Source organism: Strongylocentrotus purpuratus, unplaced genomic scaffold (genome assembly GCF_000002235.5).
Source record: "Strongylocentrotus purpuratus isolate Spur 01 unplaced genomic scaffold, Spur_5.0 spur5_scaffold_8, whole genome shotgun sequence".
Taxonomy (NCBI): Eukaryota; Metazoa; Echinodermata; class Echinoidea; order Camarodonta; family Strongylocentrotidae; genus Strongylocentrotus; species Strongylocentrotus purpuratus.
This window is the reverse complement of record NW_022145614.1, coordinates 10,931,713-10,958,642: the sequence shown is the minus strand read 5'-3', so window position 1 is coordinate 10,958,642 and position 26,930 is coordinate 10,931,713. Positions and strand designations below refer to the sequence as shown.

The 26,930-nt window shown below is 39.6% G+C and overlaps 1 protein-coding gene across 1 annotated transcript; it reads right to left on the bottom strand.

Moving 5' to 3' along the window:
• Window positions 1-3,318: 3,318 nt before the first annotated feature.
• Window positions 3,319-21,686, bottom strand: LOC590888 (cystine/glutamate transporter). The gene is made up of 11 exons (XM_011674661.2): window positions 21,582-21,686; window positions 12,627-12,732; window positions 10,029-10,392; window positions 9,459-9,584; window positions 8,977-9,076; window positions 7,714-7,758; window positions 6,945-7,068; window positions 5,846-5,952; window positions 4,799-5,042; window positions 4,015-4,192; window positions 3,319-3,595 (listed from the first exon to the last, which is right to left on the bottom strand). The coding sequence occupies exons 1-11, from the start codon at window positions 21,590-21,592 to the stop codon at window positions 3,531-3,533; spliced, it is 1,470 nt and encodes a 489-aa protein (XP_011672963.2). The 5' UTR covers window positions 21,593-21,686; the 3' UTR covers window positions 3,319-3,530.
• Between the last annotated feature and the right edge of the window lie 5,244 nt (window positions 21,687-26,930).

Genomic DNA, 26,930 nt, shown 5'->3' with positions numbered 1-26,930 from the left:
CAAACGTATTATATAGGGGGAAACCTTAATCACAAGCATAATGCTTCCAATGCTTCCTTCACATTTCTGCAGATTATTGTTAGCATCATTTGTTTTTTATTACTTGCATTAAATCATTTTTTACTGTTGTAACACCACCTATCTTTCGAATATATTTACATGTTTTTTACCTTGTATATGCGTTACTTTGTAAATTCTTTTCATATGCAGTTAATGTGGAAATAAAACCTAAAATTTGAAAGAGAATTCCACAATTTGGACCTGTAAAAACAAATGTCTTTTGTGCAAACGATGTTCTATTTAATGATAGATGAAAAGAGCTCGCCTGGCGATTGAAGTAACTATGAATCGAATCATTTTTTATGAACATATCATTAAAAGGCAAAGGTAATTGTTTAGTGTTAAGCTTGTACATTAACTGTCCACGCTGAAAATATACAAGTATTTAATTTTCTAAATTTTATTTTTCAGAAAAATATTAAAGTGGATATTCGTTGATTTCAAAAACTTACTTTATTTTCATTATTGCAAAGCTGAAACTTTGATTCGACAAGGTTATCAAAATTCAATGCTTGGAAACATTCGGAGTAATGATTATTATAAATTACAAAACGCTTAAAAACAGCCCCGGCATAGCGCCTGAAGAGCTCTCCGAACGCTGCTGAGATGTATGAGATCGCAGGATGGACATGATTTGCACAAGCAGACGATGTCCCATGATATTTCACACATTTTCAGTGCCTGTTTTTTCATCTTCTCTTGAGTTCTTTCTCTTACTTCACTACCGTCAGGCTAGATGTATAATCTATTGCCTCACTCTAAACCCCGCGCATGGTTTTATTTTGATGACAAATGCAGCGATACAAAAAAAGGAATCTGTCACTTGTTAACAAAATAAGACGCCATTGTATATTCAGCTTCACACACCGCGGTATATTCAGCGTTTCAAGAGGAAAAAAATGCCGTCCTTAATATCATTCCTTGGGTTTTTCAATTTGAAAGTCTGGTTTCTTTGATTGTTGATTAACCCCTATTCTGTGTGTTTGCAAACAAATTTTTTTAGTTATCAGAATCGGTTTCATATCCCCTTTTGAATGGTTTGAAATGCCATCACATCTACATACACTAAACTCATTATAATTTCAGAAATTATAGCTTTGCAATTATGTTCATTCTTTATGGGATGTCGTCTGCTTGGGCAGTAATGGTCCATTATGTGACGTCATTAAAACATCGTTATTTTTCTGGCGAATCTCTCGTATATCCCAGATGCTATGGAGGTGGTTGTATCAGTATTTTTATAAATCACCCGATATGTAGTTGACCTAAAACTTGTACGATGGCCATCTGTTAGCTTACCAGTTTCTAGTGATACATAAGTTGACATATTCGTGATTTTCTTTGAATTTCCACTTTAACGACAACGGGACCTACTGTTGAATTCTGTGAACACTCAAACTCCCTCTTTCACTTCTGTCCCTGCATTTCGACATAGCTAGATACCATCCCATATGTATTGTCAACATTTATGTATACATACGTGTTTTAAATTCAACACAATATACATGTATATTAGTTACTGTTGTGTATCCCCTTTTTTACCCCCCCCCCCCTGTGTGTGTATGTGTGTGTGTGTGTGCGTGTGTGTGTGTGTGGGTGTGTGTGCGTGTGTGCGTGTGTGCATTTGTGCGTTTGTGTCTCTCTCTGTCTCTTTCTTTTCCTCCCTTCTCTCTCTTTATACCCCTTTCTCTCTCCTCTCTCTCTGTCTTCTTCTCCTCCTTCTCTTTCTGCTGTAATTTTTCCCTCTTTCACGTTTACTTTCTTCACGTACCATCCTCATTTTGTCATCCTGCTACTGTTCTTATTTGTACTAGTTTCGTTTTTTGTCTGTCTTTTTTTTTTATTCTGTAATTTTCCAAATTCAGTTATGAATATCTAATGTTTAAATTATTATTGTGCGAACCTACACCTATAAAGCATTGCTGCCTAGTAGGGTCGTTTTTTTTTCATTTTCTGTAACCAAATAATTTTTCATTACAAGACTAAAAAAACAATGTCACAGATATTTCAATGCTAATTTTCTGTTATATCATAAGGTTAATCATTGTGATTATCATGTCATTTGTTTAATATAATATCGAAAATTAAATAAATTTGCTCTGTATAAAGCGAATACTACTACTACTAAAAAAAAAATAATAATGATGTTAAAGTGCATCAAACCCTATGTTGTGATTATGAGTTTACAAATAAAATGCTATAGAAATACAAAGAAAATATACATACGAATCATCTGATGAACTTGCAAAACTAATTATGTATCTCTTCATGAGATAACTTTTCTCGTAGGAGCGTGGGTTCAGTACGGTATTTATGCCCCATTTCCACGCCCAAACGTATCTACATAGCTATACATAATTATGAGCGAAGCGAGCGAGAAAGAAACATAGTCGTTGTAGTAAAAATATAACTCCTACATCATCAAACACGCTGCTTGAATATTGAATATGAAGAAATTATCCGTTACCAAGAATTATCCTAATTATTGATTATGCGAGCGAGCAAAAAAAAAAACTTTTTGTTTTGTTTTAGATTTGTCTAAATCATTAATAGTATTTGGTTAAGATACCATTAAAATAAACCCGCATTACATAAAATATCAAAATTGAGTTATTATATTCAAATTCATATTTTCTCTTCCGTTGAATCAACATTGCATACAATTGGAAAATATCAGGCATTATGGTAGAGAAGAGTTCAAAAGTATAGATATAATGACTGCTGTGAGATGAATAATTGTTGTATAGGCTAAAGGGGATGTTGCATCCTGATATCGACCCGAGGCGTGCCGAGGAGTATAGCAAGATGTAAAATCCACGAGAGCCCATAAAACAACTATTCCTCGAATATTAAAGCAGTCATTATATCTTTTATATATCGTAAAAAAGGGTTATAGAATACATGTGCGACTTACCAATCATGGTAATCAAGTTCGCTTACGCTCTCAAGGTCTGTGATGCATTTTGATAACTTGCGGGTAGACCTATAATGGTGTCTGATCGCACAATCGATTTTGTGTGCTAAAATTTTTCCGTGCATTGCGCGATCATGCACAACGATTGGTCAATGTTTTTCTTTCCAAATCGATATTCAAACCTTTATTGCTTGTGATCCTGACGGTGATACTCAAAAAATGAGGTGTCATATGAAAGATCAGGTTTATCTCCATATTTCCAATCGGGCGTCATTTAGATGTAGATCTAGGCCTTTCCCCCTTGTTTTCCTTTTCTTTTTCTTCCTTTTTCCCTTTGTTTCCTTCTTCTTCTTCTTCTTTTTCCGCTGTTCAGAGCACGGGCCTTATACAAACAATTAAGCACGAATCAAGTGGTGCGGTTTACACGCGTGTTTTATCAAACTCTTGAGAATGATATCATGTAGTGAAATCATACAACTAAATAATGTCTCAACATCTTGGCGCGAAACTTCAACGGAGAGCAAGCCATATAATCAAGGTGGAATTTCTGGAAGAATTAGAACGTCTTTTTCTCTTGTCTCACACAGTAGAAAAGTTTCTGTAGAAATCGCGTTGTTTTTACTGAGGAAAAACAAGGAGATATAAAGACAACCGAACATTAAAAGTATGATCGGAAAATCCGTAGATATGCTACGTAAGGCAAAAACTAAGGTAATGTAGTCTAAGCCATTCTCTGAACTTATTTAACTTACTGCAAAATTTACAAGAATTGTAATTTCTTGTCAATTCGGGAGGTACCAAAAAAGCGTCCCTTCATTGCCATTGGGACTTTGGATAAAAAGTGAAATGATTTCAATTATTGTTAGTATCTGGCGTTTGCACATAGGCAATAATATGGGTAAGATGATTATTCTGAAAAAAGCAGATACTCATGTTTAAGGCCTAGACCTTACAATGTGGCCATGTTTAGGGATCTTCATGCATTTCATGGACTTTGTTCTCTAGAATAAACCAAAACTGAAACTGAAACTGAAACTTACCCGAAATGGGTCTGATACACTTGAGCTTGTATTTTGGATGTACCATTGCATAATAGACAGGGATGGCAATAAAAGCGGTGAGAAGAGCGATACTGTTCCTTACGGGATGAGCGTAGAGGGCCATGACAGCGATGAATACTAGCGCTGCCATGTAAAGGAACGCAATGACTAGAGGAACCTGACGGGTTACAAAGATATATATTTCTCATTTGAAAATACTTTGGAATAGCAATATAGATGATGAAGACGATGATCATGATCATGATCATGATAAAAGCAATAGTCGTAGTAGTAGTAGTAAGAGCAGTAATAGTAGAAGTAGTAGTGGTAGCAGTAGCAGCAGCAGCAGTAGTAGTAGTAGTAGTAGTAGTAGTAGTAGTAGTAGTAGTAGTAGGCTAGTAGTAGAAGTAGTAGTAGTAGAAGAAGTAGTAGTAGTAGTAGTAATAGTAGTAGTAGTAGTAGTAGAATGAATGATTATAATAATAATAAGAAGAAGAAGAATCATAATAGTTAAAATATGAATAAAAGTGATATTAAGAACAATAACTATAACAATAACAATTATGTTTACAATACTACTACCAATATTAATAATAATAATAGTAATAATATAAATGATAACGAAAAAAAAATGATAAAAATGATAATGATTACTGATGAAGTCATCCGTCTGGCAAACGACGCCTCGTGTGCAACTTGTATTGTAACCTTGACAACTGATACCCCCCCCCCCCCCGCCGCCCCCCGGCCGACACCGACTGCCACATATCTACAGCAAACTTACCTTGTAGGGTCGCGGGATATCGGGGTACTTCCATCTGTAATAAGGCACAATAGCAATGGTAACTGATTCAAACACGACATCTATGAAACCGAGGTATTCGACCAGAGCAATGATGTCGTCTTCGATTAGGTAGACGAGCAGGAGAACACAGGAGAGAATGGCAGGAAGGGGCGTGTTTCGCGAGATGGAGACCATGGACAGGATCTCGGGAAGATGACCTTCTCGGGCCGATGAAAACTTCACCCTGATAGAAATAGAAAGCATGCCCGTATATTAGGGAGTTTACAGATACAATCTGCGCATGGGCAGATAGAGGTCATTTGTACCAAAATGGTAAAACCAACAGAGATGAATACTGGATAGGCGCTCATGAAAGTTATGTAACATTATTCATTCATGCACCAACGGTACATTCTATGATACGCAGGTGGAAGTATAATTCTTTTCAAGAGGTCAAATAAAAGGTATTCATGAAGCACATCTAGGACTTTGGCAGTTATTATTCTAAGATGCTCAAAGTGGAACTTCTCCATGTGTAAAAGATCTGTGGATATTTGGGGTCACGTGTACCATGTGGTATCTGTAAACTCCCTTATTCTTTTAAATCGATCGCAAAGACTTACAAAAATCAACTCAAGGCAATTTCAACTGCCTTGAGCGTCACCTGTTGAAAATGTGCGACTATTACAATAATGTAAACTGCATAATCGAGACATAATTGATATGTGACATACAACAGGGCAAAGCATTGGTATCAAATCGAGACCAGATCGCCGTAGGATGAGCAGAAAGATGTGAGCACGGGCTGGCTTAAAAATGAGTTTTTGTGATGATCGCATGTAAATATTTTGCCCTATGTTCATCGTTTTGTTTGAAGTTATATCAATTAATTTGTCTATTTTATTATTTTATTTTTCCAAGCTAATTACAGACTACATGCTTACTTTCTGCGGTTAGGGTTAGGGTAGGGAGTTGACATGGAACAGTTGTGTCATATACATATATATACACCCCAAGGTTGGGGATGACATGTTGTAGGGACTATACCTGGAAGATCTGAATATGCTGCTGTTGAAACTGCCCAAAGCAGACATGGCAACGAATAACCAGATCAGCCAAGACCATGATATTCCTAGGGCTTGGACGCTGTAGTCCTGCAATGAAATATAATTATTATCATAAAAATGATGTATCTGGATTATTATAATTAGACAGTCATTCTAGTTCATCATGGTATGTACGTACAATGTTTGGACCTAAAACATTATTTTAGGTTACACAAGGGATGACGGCATGTCTCCGGTCACACTGTCAGTATCATTCATTAGAGGTGTCGTAGTCGAGTGGTTCAAACACTTGACTTGAGATACAATCAAGGTCGTGGGTTCGATTCCCGGTACGGCACTTATATGTCCATGCCACTCTTCTCTCAGATGTTAAATGCGTACCTGGTTGGGTGACATTTCTTGAATGTTGTGAGCAACGAATTCTGTAACCTAGCTATATAAGAGCCGGAGATTATTGGAGGGCCTTGATGAACACCTTGCGTAATGAGCGCTACAAATGTATTTTTCCCACAGCCTCATAGATGCATCGGTTTTTAACCAGAATCCAAGGCTGCATTTTTAGGGGGCAATCCAGGACCCTGATAGAGAGGTGGTGGGGTGGTTGAGGATGGGTGTGGGTGGTTGGGGGCATTGGTGGGGCTGGATCTCAGTTCTGAAGAAGAAGAAAAAACTCCTACAAGCAATTTAAGATTAACAACAATATGGGTGCCAAGTTCCTCAAAAATCTCTGACACGAAGGCAGAAAGGATCATTCCGATGCTAAATTAATATAATTATATAAGAAAGAAAAGGAAAAATCTAATTTTCTGAAAAGCGCACAAGAAAGTATGAACATTTGCAAGTGCCCTTTGGGCCTAACATTTGAAAGCGGTACAGGGACGCAATGGGATACGGGTTCATTTTTAATTCAGTTATGCCACTTTGACTTTCTTTAAGAAGAGGCACTGGCGGCCACTTTTCATGCATGTGCTCCAGTAGAGCTCCAGTAGAGATCCAATACAGCTCCCTTCACATAGAGAACGAGCTCGTTGAAAATCAAAGGTCGAGGATACATATTGTCTGAAAATAATAATTATTACCGCTGCAACAGCTGTGGAGGTTAGAATCTGAGTCGGTGAGAGGAGGGTAAAGTAGGCGACGTTGGCCATGAGGTATACCATCGTGATCATGGACATCGAGATGACGATACTCAGTGGGATGTTCCTGTAAGAGGAAAAATAATCGAAATGGCTGCAGGAAAGCGTTGAAAAACCAGGAACTCTCGTGTGAGCATGCAAGAAATGAGCTAACTATAACCCGGATTCGTCATTCATACCGTAAATTAAATGAAAGACATCACTGAATTTTGAAAATTGCATAAGTTTCTTGCAGCGAAAAAAAGCTGTTATTGACAATGTACGAAGGTTTTTCCAGTCAATGGCGTTGTGACATTATTTGAGGGGGTATTGAGGGCGCCATAGAACATACTAGTACTCGATAAATGAAATGGGAAATTATAAAGGCCATCGATAAGCGTCAAGGCGTGCAATGGGTTGTATCATTATCTTTCTTCTTTCCCTTTCCCTCTCTGTTTTATTTTCCTTCTGGGGTTTTTCTCGCTCGATCAAGTTTATGAGGGGGGGGGGTGAAGGCAACGTGCCTCCGTAGCAAAGAAAAGCAAGCTGTCTAGTTTATGATATTTTAACATTTCGATACGCACATAATTATCAGAGCATAAAGAATTAAGATTACCCTTTTATAAGGTTTATGTCGTTCATTGCAGAGCATATTGGGCCTCCTTACTGTTATATGGTTTCATTATACTGGTATATCAATCAATACAAGTAGGTAATAATTGAAGCAACTTACCGTGCCGGATTCTTTACTTCCTCAGAGATTGAGGTGACAACACTCCTGAAAGAAACAAGATGTATACAATTATACGTGTGATTATACTTGCCATGATACTCTCACTGTTACGGTATAGTAGGGATGATATTATAAGCATCCATAAAGCATTCATGATGACGAAGACCATGATGGTGGTAATGGTGGTGATGATGATGATTATGATGCTGATGGTAGTGGTAATAATGATGATTATGATGATGATGGTGATGATGGTGGTAATGGTGGTGCTGATGATGATTATGATGATGATGGTAGTGGTGATAATGATGATTATGATGATGATGGTGATGATGGTGGTGGTGGTGGTGGTGGTGGTGGTGATAGTGTTTTTTTTTCTCACCAGAAGCATGTGAATGCTTGTACCGATGGACTTGGAAATGAAAAAATTGATGCCTTACAAAATTGCACTAGCACATCGACTTGGTTTAAAACCTTGAACCTCCCCGTTTCGAAACCACTGCACTACCACTAAGTCATCCCCTGCCCCCCCCCCCCTCCAAAAAAATAACCTAAGTAGCCGTCAATTGAGAAAATATATGTGAAATCGAGTGACTATGGATAATATACTGAATATTTTTTCCCACCGCATTCTAAAATCCATGTCTGAAATAATATTTTGATCACCTTTTATATATTTGGTCACACCGAGGAATCACTATTTGTATACCCGAATCGCATGAGCTAGCAATTTCTTTTTGGATCAATGAAGAATTTGAAAAGCAACTTTCTGCGCTACTGCAAGATTCGGAACAGTAGTTTTTATTCGCAGTTACAAAAATTGAAGAATTTAGTTTACTATTGGACAGGGGGAAGAAAAATAAATCATAATTTTAGTTACTATGATACTTGATATGATATTATAAGATAAGATAAGATACAAATGTACATGCTATGATTTGATATGATAAGATATAATCAAAGAATATTAGTTGAGTTGAGTTGAGGTTTATTATCCAAACGTTCAAATACAGTAATATAACAATAATAACAATAATAAATGTATGTTTACCAAATATCTCGAATGAATAATAGGGACCAGAAAAAAGCATAAAATGCTAATCGTGTCTGGTACCTTTGAAGTACAGTATCTTAACATTTAACAATTTGTGTGTGTATATATATATATATATATATATATATATATATATGAATTATTGAATACAGGTACAACTTAATATGATATGATACATGTAAGTGACGAAAACTGAGTGTAATACGAACCAGCCGCTATACGCCCATAACCCAGACAGCAGTCCAGTGGGAAGGAGAGAGATATCATAAGACGCCACGTCGAAGGAGTCATCAAAATGTTCTGTCTTACCTATAATCAAAATTAGAACAACGCCATGTACGTGTTGTTAGATAGGACAAGCCATAATGTTTGTCCTATCTAGCAACAATTAATATATGCAATTCGCATTCTGACTATTGAAATACAAGTACAAATACAGTGAAACCATGCTATAGTGATCACCCGTCTACAAAGACCACATTTTTTATTTCCCTTGAAAATGGTTTTTCGTTGGAACATGTATTAAAGGAACCTGTCTACAAAGACCACCTGTTTACAAAGACCACTTTGTGTGTTTCCGTTTGGCGGTCGCTATAGGCAGAATTGATTGTATTCGTAACAGGTGAATGAAATAATTTGTAACGATTTCATTACATTATGAAAAATGTCCATTTAGGGAAAACTTGTTTACCTTTTGTCAGGTTATGTAGCCCAGTTATGATGATGATGACTAGACCGACTATCTTTGTAATGCTGAGTACACCGGCCAACTTGGATGCCAGACGAACGCTGATACAGTTGATTACCACGATGAAGACTGACAAAAGGGAGAAGGCCATTGATTAGGAGCTTTATCAAGTTGATGATTCAAACTAACCAGAACGTATCATTTATCTTTATTAATAGATTATTAGAGAGCCCGTTTCCTAAACAATCTTTCGGCCTACCGCGTAAAGGACCACCATGTTTACTGGCCAAAGTGACAGGGTTCAATACACGCAAATACATGATAAGTATTGAAGTTTCTACTATCATGCAATCATCGAAACTTTATTCTGATCATTTTGGAAATTCCGATTTAATAGTCGGAGCACCATCAAAGAGTCCTTAGTCGCAACAGTCTATAGCACGTAGGTCTACCATGTCTACTGGTCCAAGTGACCAAAGCCAAGGCACGCACCGCATGCAGTCACACTGGAAGTTTCTAGCACCATGCAATCATGTAAACTTTATTCTTTAAAACAAATGATTGCTGACTCACGGAGAAAGAAGACACCGAGGAGTCGCAGAGACACGACAGGAGTTTCCTCGCACTGGAAGAATGGTGTCAGCAGGTAGCTTGAGATGGTCATTATCATGACTGCTCCGCCGCTAGGTACGATGATCATTTCGAGCACCCAGAGGCGGATGAAAGCCATCAGGGGTCCCCAGGCCTGGAGGATGAAGGTGAAGTCCCCTCCTGACTTCTTCATGATGACAGCAAGCTCGGCCATCGAGAGGGCGCCACACGTCTGGATGATGGCGCATACTATCCATAGGATGAAGGAGAGACCCACCGAACCTCCTGCACCTCGAAGGACACCAGTCGGAGAGATAAAGATGCCTGTGCCAATTATTAGACCAACCTGTATTAAAAACAAATCTTAAGAATATCTGGCTATATGGGGATGTGTTCAAAAAATAGATGACCAGACAAAACAATAAATTTTGTCAAAATATTCTCTCATAATTTCCTAAGAATAACCCGTTCATTCATATCATATTCTTGTTAAGTACCCTACACGCAGGGGCGTCGCCAAAGGGGGGGGGTGGGGGTGCGACACCCCCCCCCCACCTGTCAGGATATTGTCGGTAAAATTGCGCTGCCGTCGGGAAAAAGAGAAAAGGGGGAGGGAAAAAAAGAGGGAAAAAAAGAGGGAAAAAAAGAGAGGGGAAGGGAAAGAAAAGAAAAAAAGAAAAGGAAAAGAAAAGGAAAAGAAAAGAAAGAAAGGAAAAGAAAGGAAAGAAAGGAAAAGAAAGGAAAGAAAAGAGAAGAAAGAAAGAGAAAAAAGAAAAAGAGGGGGAGAGGAAAGAAAGGAAAAGAAAGAAAAGAAAGAAAAGGAAAAAAAAAAGAAGAAAAAAGAGTGAAAGGGAAACAAAAGAAACGGGGGATGAAAGAGAGGAGAGAGAGGGGAGGTAAGAGTCTGAGAGAGGTGGAGTGGGAGTAAAAGAGAAAAGGGGGTTGTTGGGTGGAGTCGTCTCGTCGAGGGAGCAAGAAAGACACGGGTAAATATGTTGCTGTGTCGGGTCAGCTGTGTCGGTATTCTTGCTCGATCCTCATCAATGCATAAGTTTGAAGTCGGTGAGATGTATAATGTCGGTCGGCCGACAAGTTTTTTTCCCTACGAACTGCGACTTCTTATCCGCTGTGACGACTTCGAGAGAGACTACAACTACAATACTTGTATTTTCTCGAAGTTTCACTTTCCTATAATATCAGCTAAAGAAATCAGAGGTTTAAAATTTTCGGGGAAACTAAATTCAAACAAGGTTTAAGAGTCAACAACGGTACGACGAATCATTTTCCTTTCTTTATATTGTGATGAAACGCCAAAAATTCCGCGCTTCGCGCGGAAGGGGAAACTTCATTTAGACGAATCGAGAACGGTACAACGAATCGTCTTCTTTCTCTAATAATTTAAGGAAACGTCAAAGCTTCCGCGCTTCGCGCAAAAGTGGGCAACTGAATTCAGACAAAATTAATAGGGTTTATTAAAAGTCGAAAACGGTACAACGAATCGTGTTCTTTCTCTAATGATATGAGGAAACGTAAAAGCTTTCGCGCTTCGCGCGAGAGGGGGGAACTGAATTCAGATGAAAAGGGCTTAATAAGATTCGAAAACGGTACGAGGAATCGTCTTCCTTTCTCTATATTGTGATGAAACGCCAAAAATTCCGCGCTTCGTGCGGAAGAGGAAACTTCATTTAGACGAGTCGAGAACGGAACGACGAATCGTCTTCTTTCTCTAATAATTTAAGGAAACGTCAAAGCTTCCGCGCTTCGCGCGAGAGGGGGGAACTGAATTCAGACAAAATTAATAGGGCTTATTTAGAGTCGAAAACGGTACAACGAATCGTGTTCTTTCTCTAATAATTTAAGGAAACGTCAAAGCTTCCGCGCTTCGCGCGAGAGGGGGAAACTGAATTCAGACAAAATTAATAGGGCTTATTTAGAGTCGAAAACGGTACAACGAATCGTCTTCTTTTCCTAATAATTTAAGGAAACGTCTAAGCTTCGGCGCTTCGCGCGGGAGGCTCATCACCCACACCCCCTTATGAGCGCGCTTTTAAGTGATTCTCTTGCTCACTACCGCCCCTCCCTAAAATAAGATCCTAGCTCCGCGCCTGCATTAAAATATATAGCTATGATGCTGAAAAAATTTAAGAAATAATTCGTATATTAATGTCGTCGAGGAAAATGACAATTTTGCGCATATGCAAGTACTATAGATAGTCCATAGGAAAAACAATGTAGCCTTCGGCCCCAGGTTTATAGGGTTGACTCTGTAGATATTGGAAATTTAATTTTGTCGGTAATTGGTGGCTACTTTTGTCGGTAATCGTTGGCCTCTACACCCCCCCCCCCCCCCCCCCCCCCCCCCACTGAAAAAGGTCTAGCGACGCCCCTGCCTACACGCGCTGATTATTGCACTGTTAATTTTTTTCAGGGGAATAAATCTCAAAAGGATTTTTTACAAGAGTAGTTTGTATTCATAAATTGCTTGTTTGTAACTATAAACAAAACTATCTCTTCAGATTTAGATTTAGTATCATGCCACATTTAAAATATATATTAGAGCACAAGTCATGGACTACTCACGAGATGCCAGATGCAGCCGAAAAGGCCCAGATGTCTTGGTATGGCAACCTTGTCGCTATGTTCGTCGTTACCCTTTCCATCGTCATGATCACCAGCAACACCATTCCTGGAAAAAAACACCAGAAGCCATAGTGTTTGTTCGTTGCACATGAGATGTCAGCAGGGACTTTTAGATTTGCACGTCAACAGCTTTGACTGCAACGTGTGACGTCATTTTAAGGCACTACGCATGCGTTACGTCGTCTCAGTCGGCGATCGAGAATGCGTCAACCTTGATTTTCCTAAATCTTGTACATACACATACATACATATTGATATTTATATAGCGCCTTTACATGCTCAATGTACTAGTATGCCGCGTGCGCATAAAATATACAGTTCCTCAGGTAGACAAAGGAACATCCCTTCCCTGCTATGTAAAAAATGTGTAGAACAGGTGTCACATGCATATTCACCTGTTCTACACATTTTTATATATTAATAGCAGTGAAGGGATGTTCTTTTGTTGAGGGTAGAATGAGGAACTGTATATTTTGTCCTCTTTCTTTGTCCGTGATGTTCATAGTGTTAATTCCTGCATGCATGTATATCGTCGAGTGCAATCTAAAATATTTCTAATTGTAGTCAACATGGGCAGTTAAATACGTTGACACGCATGATCAGTCGGCGTTCGTCGTGTTCTCGTCCACTCATTCTAAAAGTCCCTAATAGGGCGCTTTAGTAACGAGACGGAAGGCAACGAGGACTGGATAATTTACTCAACCGAGATCAAATAATGTATGCAGTTCGGATTCTGTCTATTGAAATACTATTATTCGTATCAGGTGAATGAAATAATTTGTATTGAGGCGCTTCACAGAGACTTATGCATTTAATTTGGTTACATTACGAAAATGGTCTATTGTACGGCGATACACTTCCGTCGAGTTTAGGGAATGAACGCTAGTAGGGACTTTTAGATTTGCGTGGACTGATACGTGTGACGTCCATTCAAGGCAGTGCAATAAAAAGGACGTCGATCGTAGCAATCCACGTTGTTGTTGTGCAAATCTAAAAGTCCCTATTATGGCTGAGACGGGTCATGAAAATCAACAAGAGGGAGATATTTCTGGTTCGCACATGCGCAGATTGATTATTTTGCTCGGTTACCCTCGTCTTTGCCTTCCGTCATTTTCGTAATGTAACCAAATTTAATGCATAAGTCTTTGTGAAGTGCCTCAATACAAATTATTTCATTCACCTGATAAGAATAATAGTATTTCAATAGACAAAATCCGAACTGCATACATTATTTGATATAGGTTAAGTGAATTCTCCCGTCCTCTTTGCCTTACGTCTCGTTACTAAAGCGCCCTATTCTGCTGATGGGCAGGGGCGTCTCCAAAGGGGGGGGGGGGAGGGGGTGTGGGGTGCGACATCCCCCCCCCCCCCCCACCTGTCAGGATATTGTCGGTATATAAAATTGCGCTGCCGTCGGGAAAAAAGAGAAAAGGGAGAGGGAAAAAAGAGAGGGAAAGAAAAGAAAGAAAGGAAAAGAAAGGAAAGAAAAGAGAAGAAAGAAAAAGAAAAATGAAAAAGATGGAGGAGAGGGAAAAAAGGAAAAGAAAGAAAAAAGAGAAAAGGAAAACAAAAGAAACAGGGGATGAAAGAGATGAGAGAGAGGGGGCTTGTTGGGTGGAGTCGTCTCGTCGAGGGAGCAAGATGGGCACGGCTAAATATGTTGCTGTGTCGGGTCAGCTGTGTCGATATTCGGTACGACGAATCGTCTTCCTTTCTCTATATTTTGATGAAACGCCAAAAATTCCGCTCTTCGCGCGGGAGGGGAAAACTTCATTTAGACGAGTCGAGAACTGTACAACGCCAATCGTTTCTCTTATTCTCTTATAATTTAAGAAACGTTAAAGCTTCCGCGCGTCGCGCGGGAGGAGGGAAACTGAATTCAGACAAATTAGGGTTAAGAGTCGCGAACGTTACAACGAATCGTCCGTTTTCTCTAATAATTTAAAGACCGTCAATACTACTGGATCAGAAGGGATTAGACCACACAACGAGGTCACTGACAGGTGGCTATCTCATTAACTCAGCTCTCAACTAACATAAGAACAAGAGGATCATGGGGGACCAACAGGCACCTATTGGGGAAGTGTTCTATCTAGAGAGAGCAAGTAGCTAAAAGTAGGACAGTGGGGCTTTAAGGAAACGTCAAAGCTTCCTCGCTTCGTGCGGGAGAGGGAAACTTCATTCAGACAAGGATTAAGAGTCGAGAACAGTACACCGAATCGTCTGCTTTTTCTCATAATTACATGAAACGTCAAAGCTTCCGCGCTTTGCGAGGGAGGCTTATCACCCACACCCCCTATAATAAGCACGCTTCGTGTACTCTTTTTTAAAGTGATTCGCTTGCTCTCTACCGCCCCTCCCCAAATTAAGATTCTAGTTCCGCGTCTGCATTAAAATATATAGCTATGATGCTGACTAACTTGACGAAATAATTCGTATATTTATGTCGTCGAGGAAAATGACCATTTGTGCATACGCAAGTACTATAGATAGTCCATAGGAAAAACAATTTAGCCTTCGGCCCCGGGTTTATAGGGTTAAATTTGTAGATATTGGGACATTTAATTTTGTCGGTATTTGGTGGCTAGTTTTGTCGGTAATCGTTGGCCTCTACACCACCCCCCCCCCCCCCCCCCACTGAAAAAGGTCTAGCGACGCCCCTGCTGATGGGTTCGGTTTTTGATGCGCCTTGTGCTAGGGCATCGTACTCAAAACTGAATGCAAATTGCACAGTACACAGAATGCGTTGTGTGAGATGGTTATTGAAATTCATTCAGGCGATTCAGGATGTGGGCCATGTATTATCTTTTGATTGATCGTAAGGTTAATATTGAGTGTGAGTATATGAAAATCGTGCATTGATCAAACTTAAGATCGATCATAACTCTTTATAACAAGCGGCCCTGGCCTCAAAAAAAGAAAGCCGGTATTTTAAAAGCGAGAATCCCAAAACTGGGTAAAAATATATGTCTTGGGAGGCAAGGCAAGAAACCTGGGTGTTGCTGCTGCTGAGTGATGTTTACTTGCACGGTTGCACCAGTTCAGCACAAGCACAGCACACATGACATTTCATCTGTAATAATCTTCGGGATTGAAGGACACATAACTACCAGAACAAAAAAATAATATATTTCATCACCCTCCAGCTTTAATGTGGTACAATAGAATCGCTTTCTATAAGGGATATCTCAAAAGAAATGCAACGAGATTTAGATTGCTAATATTTTAATATTTCGTTGGCATTTCGTATGTAATATTGTAGTAGCATATGCTATATGAATGTCACGGGAATTTAAACTAAAACTTCGTTCGACCAAAAACAGGTTGGCTTAAACGTAACCGTCCGATATAGCCCCCAGAGCTGGTCAAACAGACCCCGAAGTCCGGTCGAATTCACAGTCCTCAACTGTCCCATGGTGATCAGACTTTATCAAAAGAAAATAGTGTGATTGTACAATACAGATCACGAGAACTGACCAGAATGTCTGTCGGAAAAGCGGTTTTCAGATACAACATACATAGCTTATTAAAAGGAAACATACGGAATGAATTGGACACACTGAATGAAACAAAAATAAATAAATAAATAGATAATAAAATATAGTCATTCTCCAATATATGTTCATCCAGCACCATAAAATCCTGTGCTTATTTCTTTTTGACCTTGCTAACCTACTTAATTTTGCGGTCTGCTTGATTTGAAAAAGTTGCCGTCATCCCTCGGATTATTTTGCTATCGTACACAAAGGGTTTATACACCTTAATCGAAATTCCAGTCTAGTCCTATTTTACAAAAGGAATACACGCTTACCTCAGGGACTTGGGATACTTTTGTATGCTCTATAGCAGATATATTGTCATTAATCCTCCCAGTTATTTGATTCCCACACTAGTCATATCAAGTCAAATTGAGTCATCCAAGAATATATACTATGGGTCTAGTATAACTATAGACTGTAGACATATTGTTTGCGCAGATATATTTTAGTTATTATATTAGACGCTAGTATTTTCCCTTCACCCTTTGTAAGTGCTTATTTCCCATCATTCAGAAAATGCAATTGAACAACTGCAGAGTCAATAACTTTTTCTTGCATCCATACATTTGAGCCGTACCTTTCTTAACGAAATGTCTTTGTTGAACTGTAAATGCTTTGTACCATAAATTCCATGATATTTGTAAGAACATCCAAGTGTTTACTCTGTTGAGAAGTTGAAGAATTGTTTACCTACGTTTTTTACTCGGAGCTAGTTTTATCATGTTTATAATCGAACGATGATAGGAATAAACTTCACAAAATATGGACTATGATGAAAATATTTTCACAATTTCAAGGGAAATTAGAAATTTGAACCATTTTTAAAGTGCTTCCATAATTTATATTGATCAGTATCATTGGTAACTCAACAAATACTCACTCAAATTTAAAAAAAGTTATAAAAAACGCATAAATGCCTCAATACTGATGGCATTATTCAACTTTTCATAAAACTTCAAACTTCAAATACGCCACAGGGGAAGATATGAAGGGAACTTCAGTCCGCGTCTGATCTAAGGGCGGATTAAGCCACATGAGCCAAAGCGGTTCAGCTTGTCACCTGAGTGATAGTGATTTTACTCTATTAAAATGGCATCTATAGGTGTCACTGTGGGCGGATACACTGGTCTTACTAGATGATAAGTGCAAAATTAAACCAACGATCTTTTAAAATAGCATTTCGACCATTGGCGTATGGAGGGGGTGTCACTGTGGGCGGGTCCACCGGTCTTACTAAGTGGTTAAGTGCGAATTAAGCCAACGATTGTTTGGGAGAAGGAGTCCATCATCTTCTCTTCCTATCTTTCCCATTACCTTTCCATTTAGTTTTCTCCTCTTCACTCTTCAAACCTTTCCCCGCCATTCGATCGCGAACATGGGGATTCATTCCCCATGCCCCCCCCCCTCCCGTACCTGGTGCCAGGTAAAAATGTCAGAGGTAAAAATGTCAGAGGAAAAAATGTCAGAGGTAAAAATGTCAGAGGTAAAAATGTCATAGGAAAAAATGTCAGAGGAAAAAATGTCAGAGGTAAAAATGTCAGAGGTAAAAATGTCAGAGGTAAAAATGTCAGAGGTAAAAATGTCAGAGGAAAAAATGTCAGAGGTAAAAATGTCAGCGTACTGCTACTGCATGGGCTAGTCTATTATATTCCTTTCTTCCATAATGTAAATTTTATAAATGGCTGTGTGTTGTATTTCGTACATGTCCCGAGGATAATACAATGTGGAAAATAGATTTTGAAATTTATTTTGTTGTGATCAGGCTTGCATATAATGAATGTCTAACATTTTTTGATATTTTGAATTGGTTGATGTGTTAATGTTTGTGAAACGGACCGGTTTGGCCGGTGGCAGCCTGCAACATAGCCCGTGTAATTCCAGAGACGAACAAAGACCAAACGAAGAAATGAAAATTCTCGACAAAAGTCAAGTGTTAAAGTGAGTAGTGCATTTAGTACAAAATAGTTACATAATCACGAGGAATCACGAAAAGTTACATATAAGGGCTGGGCGCCTCGAACTCTGCTAAAGCTTTTAGCACCTCATGGCGGCAAAGGAAGTGGCCCGGTGGGGTCACTCCCCTGCAAAGAGTGACACGTATGACCGTTACCACCAATGCATATAACCCCCTTTTGCGGTCAAATTCAAGGACATTTTGTGAAATTTAACCCCCTTTTTCATGTCAAAACAAGGACAAAATCGTGCTTTGGAATACCCCTATTTATAAGATTGTAAGGACACTTTCGCAAATTTACCCCTATTTTACCATATTTCAAGGACAGGAGTCGGCTCCGAGAATTTTTCTTCCCGGTTTTCTCTTTTCCCTTCCCGGTTTTCTCTTTTCCCTTTTCCTGACCCCTATTTATCAATTTCGGGGACACCTGTGCACCCCTATTTTCTTTATTTCGAGGAATATTTTGTCCGCGGACATTGCTTGAAATTGACCCCTTTTTCCGCGATTTTGGTAACGATCATGCGGTCCGGAAGTCACATTGAGTGACCCCACCGGGGGAAGTGGAGTAAGAATGAGAAAAAACAAGAAGTCGCCCGAAAAGTAAAAAGTCGCTCCGAAAACTAAAAACCCACTCCAAAAAGTAAAAGACCGTCTCGATTCAGAAGCTCATCCCCATTTTAAACTCTCCGACAATTATAAATAACGATGTAATTTAAACCGAACCTCTGCAAAGCGCGCGCTTCTCTAAAATGGGATGGTGCGGTTGGCATTTAAAGATAAAGTTGAGTTCTGGTCTTGCGATTGCATTGTGAAAGAAACGGTGTGGAAGCAATCAGAAAAGGTTGATCATCTAGCATAAACATGTAAGTATTGGTGTGTAGTGCAAGGTTTTGGAGTCATCAAAATGATAAAATCTTTGGTACACAGAAAGATATTGATATGGGACTACACAAACATATGGCATACATTATTATCGGGCCTCATTTTAAAGCTGTTACTTGTCATATCTGGGATATGAAGTCATATGAAATAGATTTTCAGGGAATAACTTTTTTCTTTGATGTTCTTCCACACTTGCATGATAAGAATGATAACAAACGCTCACACATTATTGTTCACCTTTCCCCAGAACTCAACCTTCTCTTTAATTGATGTAACATGGGCGGCTTGCTGCTTTGTATCGGAGTAACAAAGCTGCTTATTGATTTTTCCCAGACTACTCTATACCGCAATAGTAATCGACAATATTTTATTGCAACGTGAGCACTTCGGGAATGTGATGGTGCGGTTAGCACTGATAACATGGCTTTCTGCTTTGTTTCAGCATGGACCCTACTTTCAGAGTATCAAAATACCAAGCCCACAAGAAAGTGGAATTGTCGGAAATATGCATTTATTGGAAATTACATATAATAGTAGTCATTGCCACGCAGTTGAAATGTCCAACAATCTTCAAAAGTGAAGGAGAAGTGGGGGGGGGGGGTCATAGATATCTGTTCCTATTTTGTGGGCTGTACTGACTTTTCTTTTTATTTAATGATTACACCATGGAGCGACAACTCAGCCTATAAAACATGGCCAAACTTCTCGATTTTAGAAATCTTTTCCCCCAGAAGTTTGCTCAGTGTACCAGTACCATTTGCTTATACAAAAGCATAATATACCGGTATATCAATATTGAATAAGGCAGACTAATGGGACATGCATGGTTACTACTCCGAGTTTCACGCCTCGCAAGCGATCATCAGACAACTGATAGCTTTCGTCAAAGTACATGATTCCTCTACAACCTTGGTACAAATACGCACAAAATAAGAGCTATACAATACAATAAGACTACAATACCTGAATACAATACAATAAGAATACTCATGAGTAATTCCAATTGTATTTTATTAGTTAAGTCTTATTTTAGGGGTATTTGTACCGATTTAAAGGGGAAGTCCACCCTGAAATTAAGTTAGTTTTAATAGGAGTAGAAAAATGAGAGAAACAAGTCAGTGAAAGTTTGAGCAAATTCCGATTAAAAATAAGGAAGTTAGGATTTTTGAAGTTGTGATCAATCAAACACAAATTGGCAACTCTATGACGTATCATGCGAGCTCAACTTCCATTTGCTCAGTACTAAAAAAATCTAAAATTTTCATTTTCCCTCAAGAAAAATTTCAACCATGCATGCACCCTAAATATAATAATTGCAAATATGTTTCTATACTCCCCCTGCAAGGAATAAATATATATTCCGTCATCAATAACGAAGAAAACATGATTTTATGGAATATTATGCACAAAGCAAATGAAGGAGAGCTCGTATAATAAGTCACAGAGTTGCCAATTTGTATTTGATTGATCACAACTTCAATAATTCATAACTTTCTTATTTTCATTCAGAATTTGCTCAAACTTTCACTCACCTGATTTTCTTATTATTCTGCATCTATCGAAACAAACTTATTTTGGGGATGGACTTTCCCTTTAAGGTTGTAGGATAACCATGTACTTTTAAGAATGCTATCAGTTGCCTGATGACAGTGCGTGCAAGGCGCGAAACTCGGAGTAGAAACCATGTCCCATTAGTCTGCCTGCTCTGCCTAGGCATTGACCACTGTTCGGAAGGATATATAGCAAAGCATATAAGAGGAAGGGGGAGAGCAGCCGGGTTACCGTGCCCCAGAAGAAGAATACCCCCCCCCCCCCCCCCGTCTTCCTTCGACAATAATCGAGCAAAAAGTCACATTTTGGGGCCGAAAGGTAAATAAATTTAAACTGGGAAAGTGGAGAATAAAGCAGCGGTGAAATAACGACTGCAGAATATCCCTCGCTGTTCTTTTTCGATAAGCCTAATATATAACCCGGGTGTAACCATAACAAACTTGTCACATGCTTTTGTTTTTATTCTATACCTCTAACATTTATACCTCTGACATTTTTACCTCTGACATTTTTACCTCTGACATTTTTACCTCTGACATTTTTACCTCTGACATTTTTACCTCTGACATTTTTACCTCTGACATTTTTTCCTCTGACATTTTTACACCGAGCCCCGTACCTAGGCCATGGATTTTGACAAACGCGGATAAGGTTATGAAAAGAAATAATGACAATGACTTCGACTACTAATAAACAGCACAACGAGGTACGTTGGCTGAATCTAACTTGTACAAAATACAATTTGTAAAAGATATCTTTACATCAAATGATGATCATTCGAATCGTTACGTTTTAATTGGTAACACGAAGCATGACTTGTGTCTTTCACTTCGTTTCAGAACTTGTGATAACAGAACCGAATACCTAGTGACATGATGAAGCGTCTATAGAGTTTGAGGTCACGTCCAAAAATATTTGTAATACCAACAAAAATCAGCTTTTATTTCCCATATAAAGTGAATGACTTACCTGCTGGTCATCGCGTTATATACTGGTACTACAAGTTTCTGTTGTCGTCTTAATACGAGCTCACAATGTAATATGGGAAATACTATCCTTAGCGAACTGCACCCACGTTTCTATGGAGCGCCAAAGGGGCCAATATCAACAGTCACAAAAACAAACAAAGATGCATACAAACAAACAAAGAAGCATACAAACAAACAAAGGACAGAGCAAAATAGACAAAGTACCCAGAAGAAAGGACCAATTAACAAAGAATAAATCAAAGGTCAGAGCAAAATAGACAAAGTACAGGTCAGAAGAAACAGAGGGCGTTTTGGTTTACGGTAAGCAAATAGACATCAGGCACGAAAACGAGAAAGGACAAACTCAAAAGGACATCACCTCAGCTACGAAGTGACCCTCAAAGGACAACAGAGGGCGTTTTGGTTTACGGTAAGCAAATAGACATCAAGCACGAAAACGAGAAAGGACAAACTCAAAAGGACATCAGCTCAGCTACGAAGTGACCCTCAAAGGACAACAGAGGGCGTTTCGGTTTACGGTAAGCAAATAGACATCAAGCACGAAAACGAGAAAGGACAAACTCAAAAGGACATCAGCTCAGCTACGAAGTGACCCTCAAAGGACAACAGAGGGCGTTTTGGTTTACGGTAAGCAAATAGACATCAAGCACGAAAACGAGAAAGGACAAACTCAAAAGGACATCAGCTCAGCTACGAAGTGACCCTCAAAGGACAACAGAGGGCGTCCTCGAGATTTTTTCTTTTTAATCTAGGGCCTACTCCAATATAATACGCTGTAGGTCAATACAACAAATATGGGCTTTCATCGAAAGGGTGCGGTGCGGTGCGGCGCGGTGTGGTGTGCTCAACGCACCCATTCGATAAAAGAGGGGGGCCTTTTCTCGAAAGGGTGCGTTGAGAGCGGAGTACCATTTTAACACACCCTTTCGATGAAAGCGGGGGGGAGGGGGGGGGGGCTTTTCTCGAAAGGGTGCGTCGACTAGTCTTTCGCATCAGTCGTTTAAAATGAGGATCTCGGACAGAAGGTAATAGTTGCCAATTTAAGTATATCGAAAATGTATTAAGTGAAATGGAATGGTCTTGATTACAGAGTGGTCTCTTTGATGGGGGAGACAGAGAGAAGGAAAAAAGGGAAAGGGAAGATAAAAGGAAAGAAAGAAGAATAAGAAGAGAAGAGGGAATAAGGTGGGGGCGAAGGACTCTTGCCCCCCCCCCCCCCGCCAAAAAATAAATCAGAGAGAGAGAGAGAAAGAGAAGGGAAAGGGAAAGATGATAAAAGGAAAGAAAGAAGAAGAAGAAGAAAAGAGGTAAACGGGGGCAAAGGGCTTTTGCCTCTCCCCCCCCCCCCCCCCGCCAACAAATAAATAGGAGAGAGAGAGAAGGGAAAGGGAAAAGGAAAGAGAAGATAAAAGGAAAGAAAGAAGCATAAGAAGAAAAGAGGGAAAGGGGGCGAAGGGCTCTTGCCAACAAAATAAATAAGAGAGAGAGAGAAGGGAAAGGGAAAGAGGAGATAAAAGGAAAGAAAGAAGAGGAAGAAGAAGAAGAAAAGAGGGAAACGGGGGCGAAGGGCTCTTGCCCTCCCCCCCCCCCCCCCCGCCAAAAATAAATAAGAGAGAGAGAAGGGAGAGGGAAAGAAAATATAAGAGGAAAGTAAGAAGAGGAATAAGAAGGAAAGAGGGAAACGGGGGAAGGGCGAAGGGCTCTTGCCCCCCCCCCCCTGCCAACAAAATAAATAAGAGAGAGAAAGAGAGTGAAGGGAAAGGGAAAGAAAATATAAAAGGAAAGAAAGAAGAGGAAAAAGAATAAGAAAAGAGGGAAACAGGGGCGAAGTGCTCTTGCCTCCTCCCTCCCCCCCCCCCCCCGCCAAAAAATAAATAAGAGAGAGAGAGAGAATCTGTTCTGATCCTGGTCCTGATCCTCAAGAGGGATATAAAGATGACCAATAAGAACGTTATCGTTCGAGAGAGAGTGTTTGTTGCTTCTAGAACATTTTAGAATTAAGTCCCATCACATTGCAGTTGTGGGGAGGGACTATGATTATACCCCCTTGGATGGCTTCCCATAAGAGTCCGGCTTTGAAGGTTTCGACTGCGTCGCAGGCAAAGATGCTGGGGGGGGGGGGAAAGTAAATTCCAGGCCCTTATGGTTCTTGGAAAGAAGGTGAGTCGATATATGTCCGTCTTGCATCTTATGTTGGAGAAGGAGAGGGAAAGAGAAGATAAAAGGAAAGAAAGAAGAGGAAGAGGAAGAAGAATTTGTGTTCTGCCAGTGTCACAAATAGATATATAAATATGCTCATCTGACGATAATTTGATGTATAAAACCCCTCACCTTCTTGGGGCTCCGCCCCTTGGATCCAACACCAATTTGTGTCCTTCCAGTGTCACAAATAGATATAAAAATATGCTCATCTGACCGTTATTTATTGCCCAAAACCCCTGAGCTTCTGGGTGCTCCACCCCCTGGACCCCACGCCAATTGGTGACCCCTGTGTCACAAATAAGGTATAAAATAATAATTATTTAATGGACAAAACTCCTGAGCTTCTGGGGGCTCCGCCCCCTGGACCCAACACCAAATTGTGTCCTGCCACTGTCACAAATAAGGTATAAAATTATGCTCATCCGACGTTAATTTTGATGTTTAATACCCCTGAGCTTCTGAGGGCTCCGCCCTGTGAAAAAAACGTGTAAAAAAAACACGTTAATTTTTACCGTTTTTGGGAGATACCCCCCCCCCTGGCGTTCAAGGGGGGGGGGGAGTACGATTTTTCAAATTTTTGAGGGCCCCAAAAAAGATTAGTGCTTTCTAGTAATTTCGCGACTACTCCGGAACCGCGGCAGTTTTTCTTTCATGACTTTTTTCTTTCGAGTCTTACGCATCTTTTGAAACATTTTTTGTTGAAAATCGGACGTATAATTGCGGAGTCACGTGACCTTTTGTTTTTGCATGTCAAAAAAATCTAAAATCGCTCATTTTTGTGATTTATGTACCAAACATATGGAAATACCATTTATTCTTTTAAAAAAAGAGAAAACATTGGTTATTTGGTCTTGTTTCAAGTAAATTTGTTTGATTTTGGGTAAAAATAGTTGAATTGTGGTTAGAAATGAAATGAAATAACAAAATAATATAATACATAAATTCAAATAATCAAAAGAGATAACATAGGGATAAACTGGCTCTTCCAACTTTGTTGTCGTATTATTATTCTAACGAATATATGAAGTGAAAAAGAACGCTCGAATATGAATTATATATGATTTATGGGTAAAAATGTGAATTCTCTGACCTTGTTTGCATAAATTACCATAAATATGCATTTTCGCGGCGATCGGCTGTGAAACGGCCGAGATCTTAGGAGGACCCCCCCCCCCCCACCCTCAAGTCCACTCCAATCACATTGAAAAAAAGTATGACTTAAATCATCTCTCTCATCATTATACCGCTATAGTATTCATGTTTTTAATATTATTTATTTTCCATTAAACAAGTTCATAGAGAAAATACTTATCTCTCTGCAACATTAAAAAAGAATCTTCATTAATATGTCTTAATTTGTATTGATAGCCTTGTGGTCGCCAACAGTGGCGAAGGCAGGGGCGTCTCCAAAGGGGGTGTGGGGGTGCGACACCCCCCCCCCCCCACCTGTCAGGATATTGTCGGTAAAATTGCGCTTCCGTCGGGAAAAAGAGAAAAGGGGGAGGGGGAAAAAGAGAGTAAAAGGGAAAGAAAAGAAAAAAGAAAAAGAAAAGAAAAAAAGAAAAGAAAGGAAAGAATAGAGAAGAAAGAAAAGAAAGAAAGAGAAAAACAAAAAAGCGGGAGAATAGGAAAGAAAGGAGGCAAGAGCCCTTTGCCCCCGTTACCCTCTTTTCTTCTTCTTCCTCTTCTTTCTTTCCTTTTATCTTCTCTTTCCCTTTCCCTTCTCTCTCTCTCTTATTTATTTTTTTTGGCGGGGGGGGGGGAGGAGGGGAAGAAGGGCTAGGAGGCAAGAGCCCTTCGCCTCCGTTTCCTTCTTTTTCCTCTTCTTTCTTTCCTTTTATCTTCTCTTTCCCTTTCCCTTTCCCTTCTCTCTCTTACTTATCTTTTGGCAGGGGGAGGAGGAGGAGGCAAGAGCCCCTCTTTTCTTCATATTCTTCTTCCTTTCCTTTTTTATTCTCTTTCCCTTTCCCTTTCCCTTCTCTCTTTCTCTCTTATTTATTTTTTGGCGGGGGGGGGAGGCAAGAGCCTTTCGCCCCCGTTTCCCTCTTTTCTTCTTCTTCTTCCTCTTCTTTCTTTCCTTTTATCTTCCCTTTCCCTTTTTTCCTTCTCTCTGTCTCCCCCATCAAAGAGACCACTCTGTAATCAAGACCATTCCATTTCACTTAATACATTTTCGATATACTTAAATTGGCAACTATTACCTTCTGTCCGAGATCCTCATTTTAAACGACTGATGCGAAAGACTAGTCGACGCACCCTTTCGAGAAAAGCCCCCCCCCCCCTCCCCCCCGCTTTCATCGAAAGGGTGTGTTAAAATGGTACTCCGCTTTCAACGCATCCTTTCGAGAAAAGGCCCCCCTCTTTTATCGAATGGGTGCGTTGAGCACACCACACCGCGCCGCACCGCACCGCACCCTTTCGATGAAAGCCCATATTTGTTGTATTGACCTACAGCGTATTATATTGGAGTAGGCCCTAGATTAAAAAGAAAAAAACCTCGAGGACGCCCTCTGTTGTCCTTTGAGGGTCACTTCGTAGCTGAGCTGATGTCCTTTTGAGTTTGTCCTTTCTCGTTTTCGTGCTTGATGTCTATTTGCTTACCGTAAACCAAAACGCCCTCTGTTGTCCTTTGAGGGTCACTTCGTAGCTGAGCTGATGTCCTTTTGAGTTTGTCCTTTCTCGTTTTCGTGCTTGATGTCTATTTGCTTACCGTAAACCAAAACGCCCTCTGTTGTCCTTTGAGGGTCACTTCGTAGCTGAGGTGATGTCCTTTTGAGTTTGTCCTTTCTCGTTTTCGTGCCTGATGTCTATTTGCTTACCGTAAACCAAAACGCCCTCTGTTTCTTCTGACCTGTACTTTGTCTATTTTGCTCTGACCTTTGATTTATTCTTTGTTAATTGGTCCTTTCTTCTGGGTACTTTGTCTATTTTGCTCTGTCCTTTGTTTGTTTGTATGCTTCTTTGTTTGTTTGTATGCATCTTTGTTTGTTTTTGTGACTGTTGATATTGGCCCCTTTGGCGCTCCATACGTTTCGCACTAAAAGTTAGCCTTTTCATCGTTCAGCAAGAGTGAGCACATCAATGGGTCGAAGTTAAATGGACAAGATAAAATAATATATTATTGACT

Coding starts and splice junctions, on each gene's coding strand:
- LOC590888 (XM_011674661.2), bottom strand. Junction 10,393..12,626: donor TCGGCTGCATCTGGCATCTC/GTGAGTAGTCCA, acceptor TTTTTAATACAG/GTTGGTCTAATAATTGGCAC. Junction 7,759..8,976: donor TTATGGGCGTATAGCGGCTG/GTTCGTATTACA, acceptor TGTTTCTTTCAG/GAGTGTTGTCACCTCAATCT.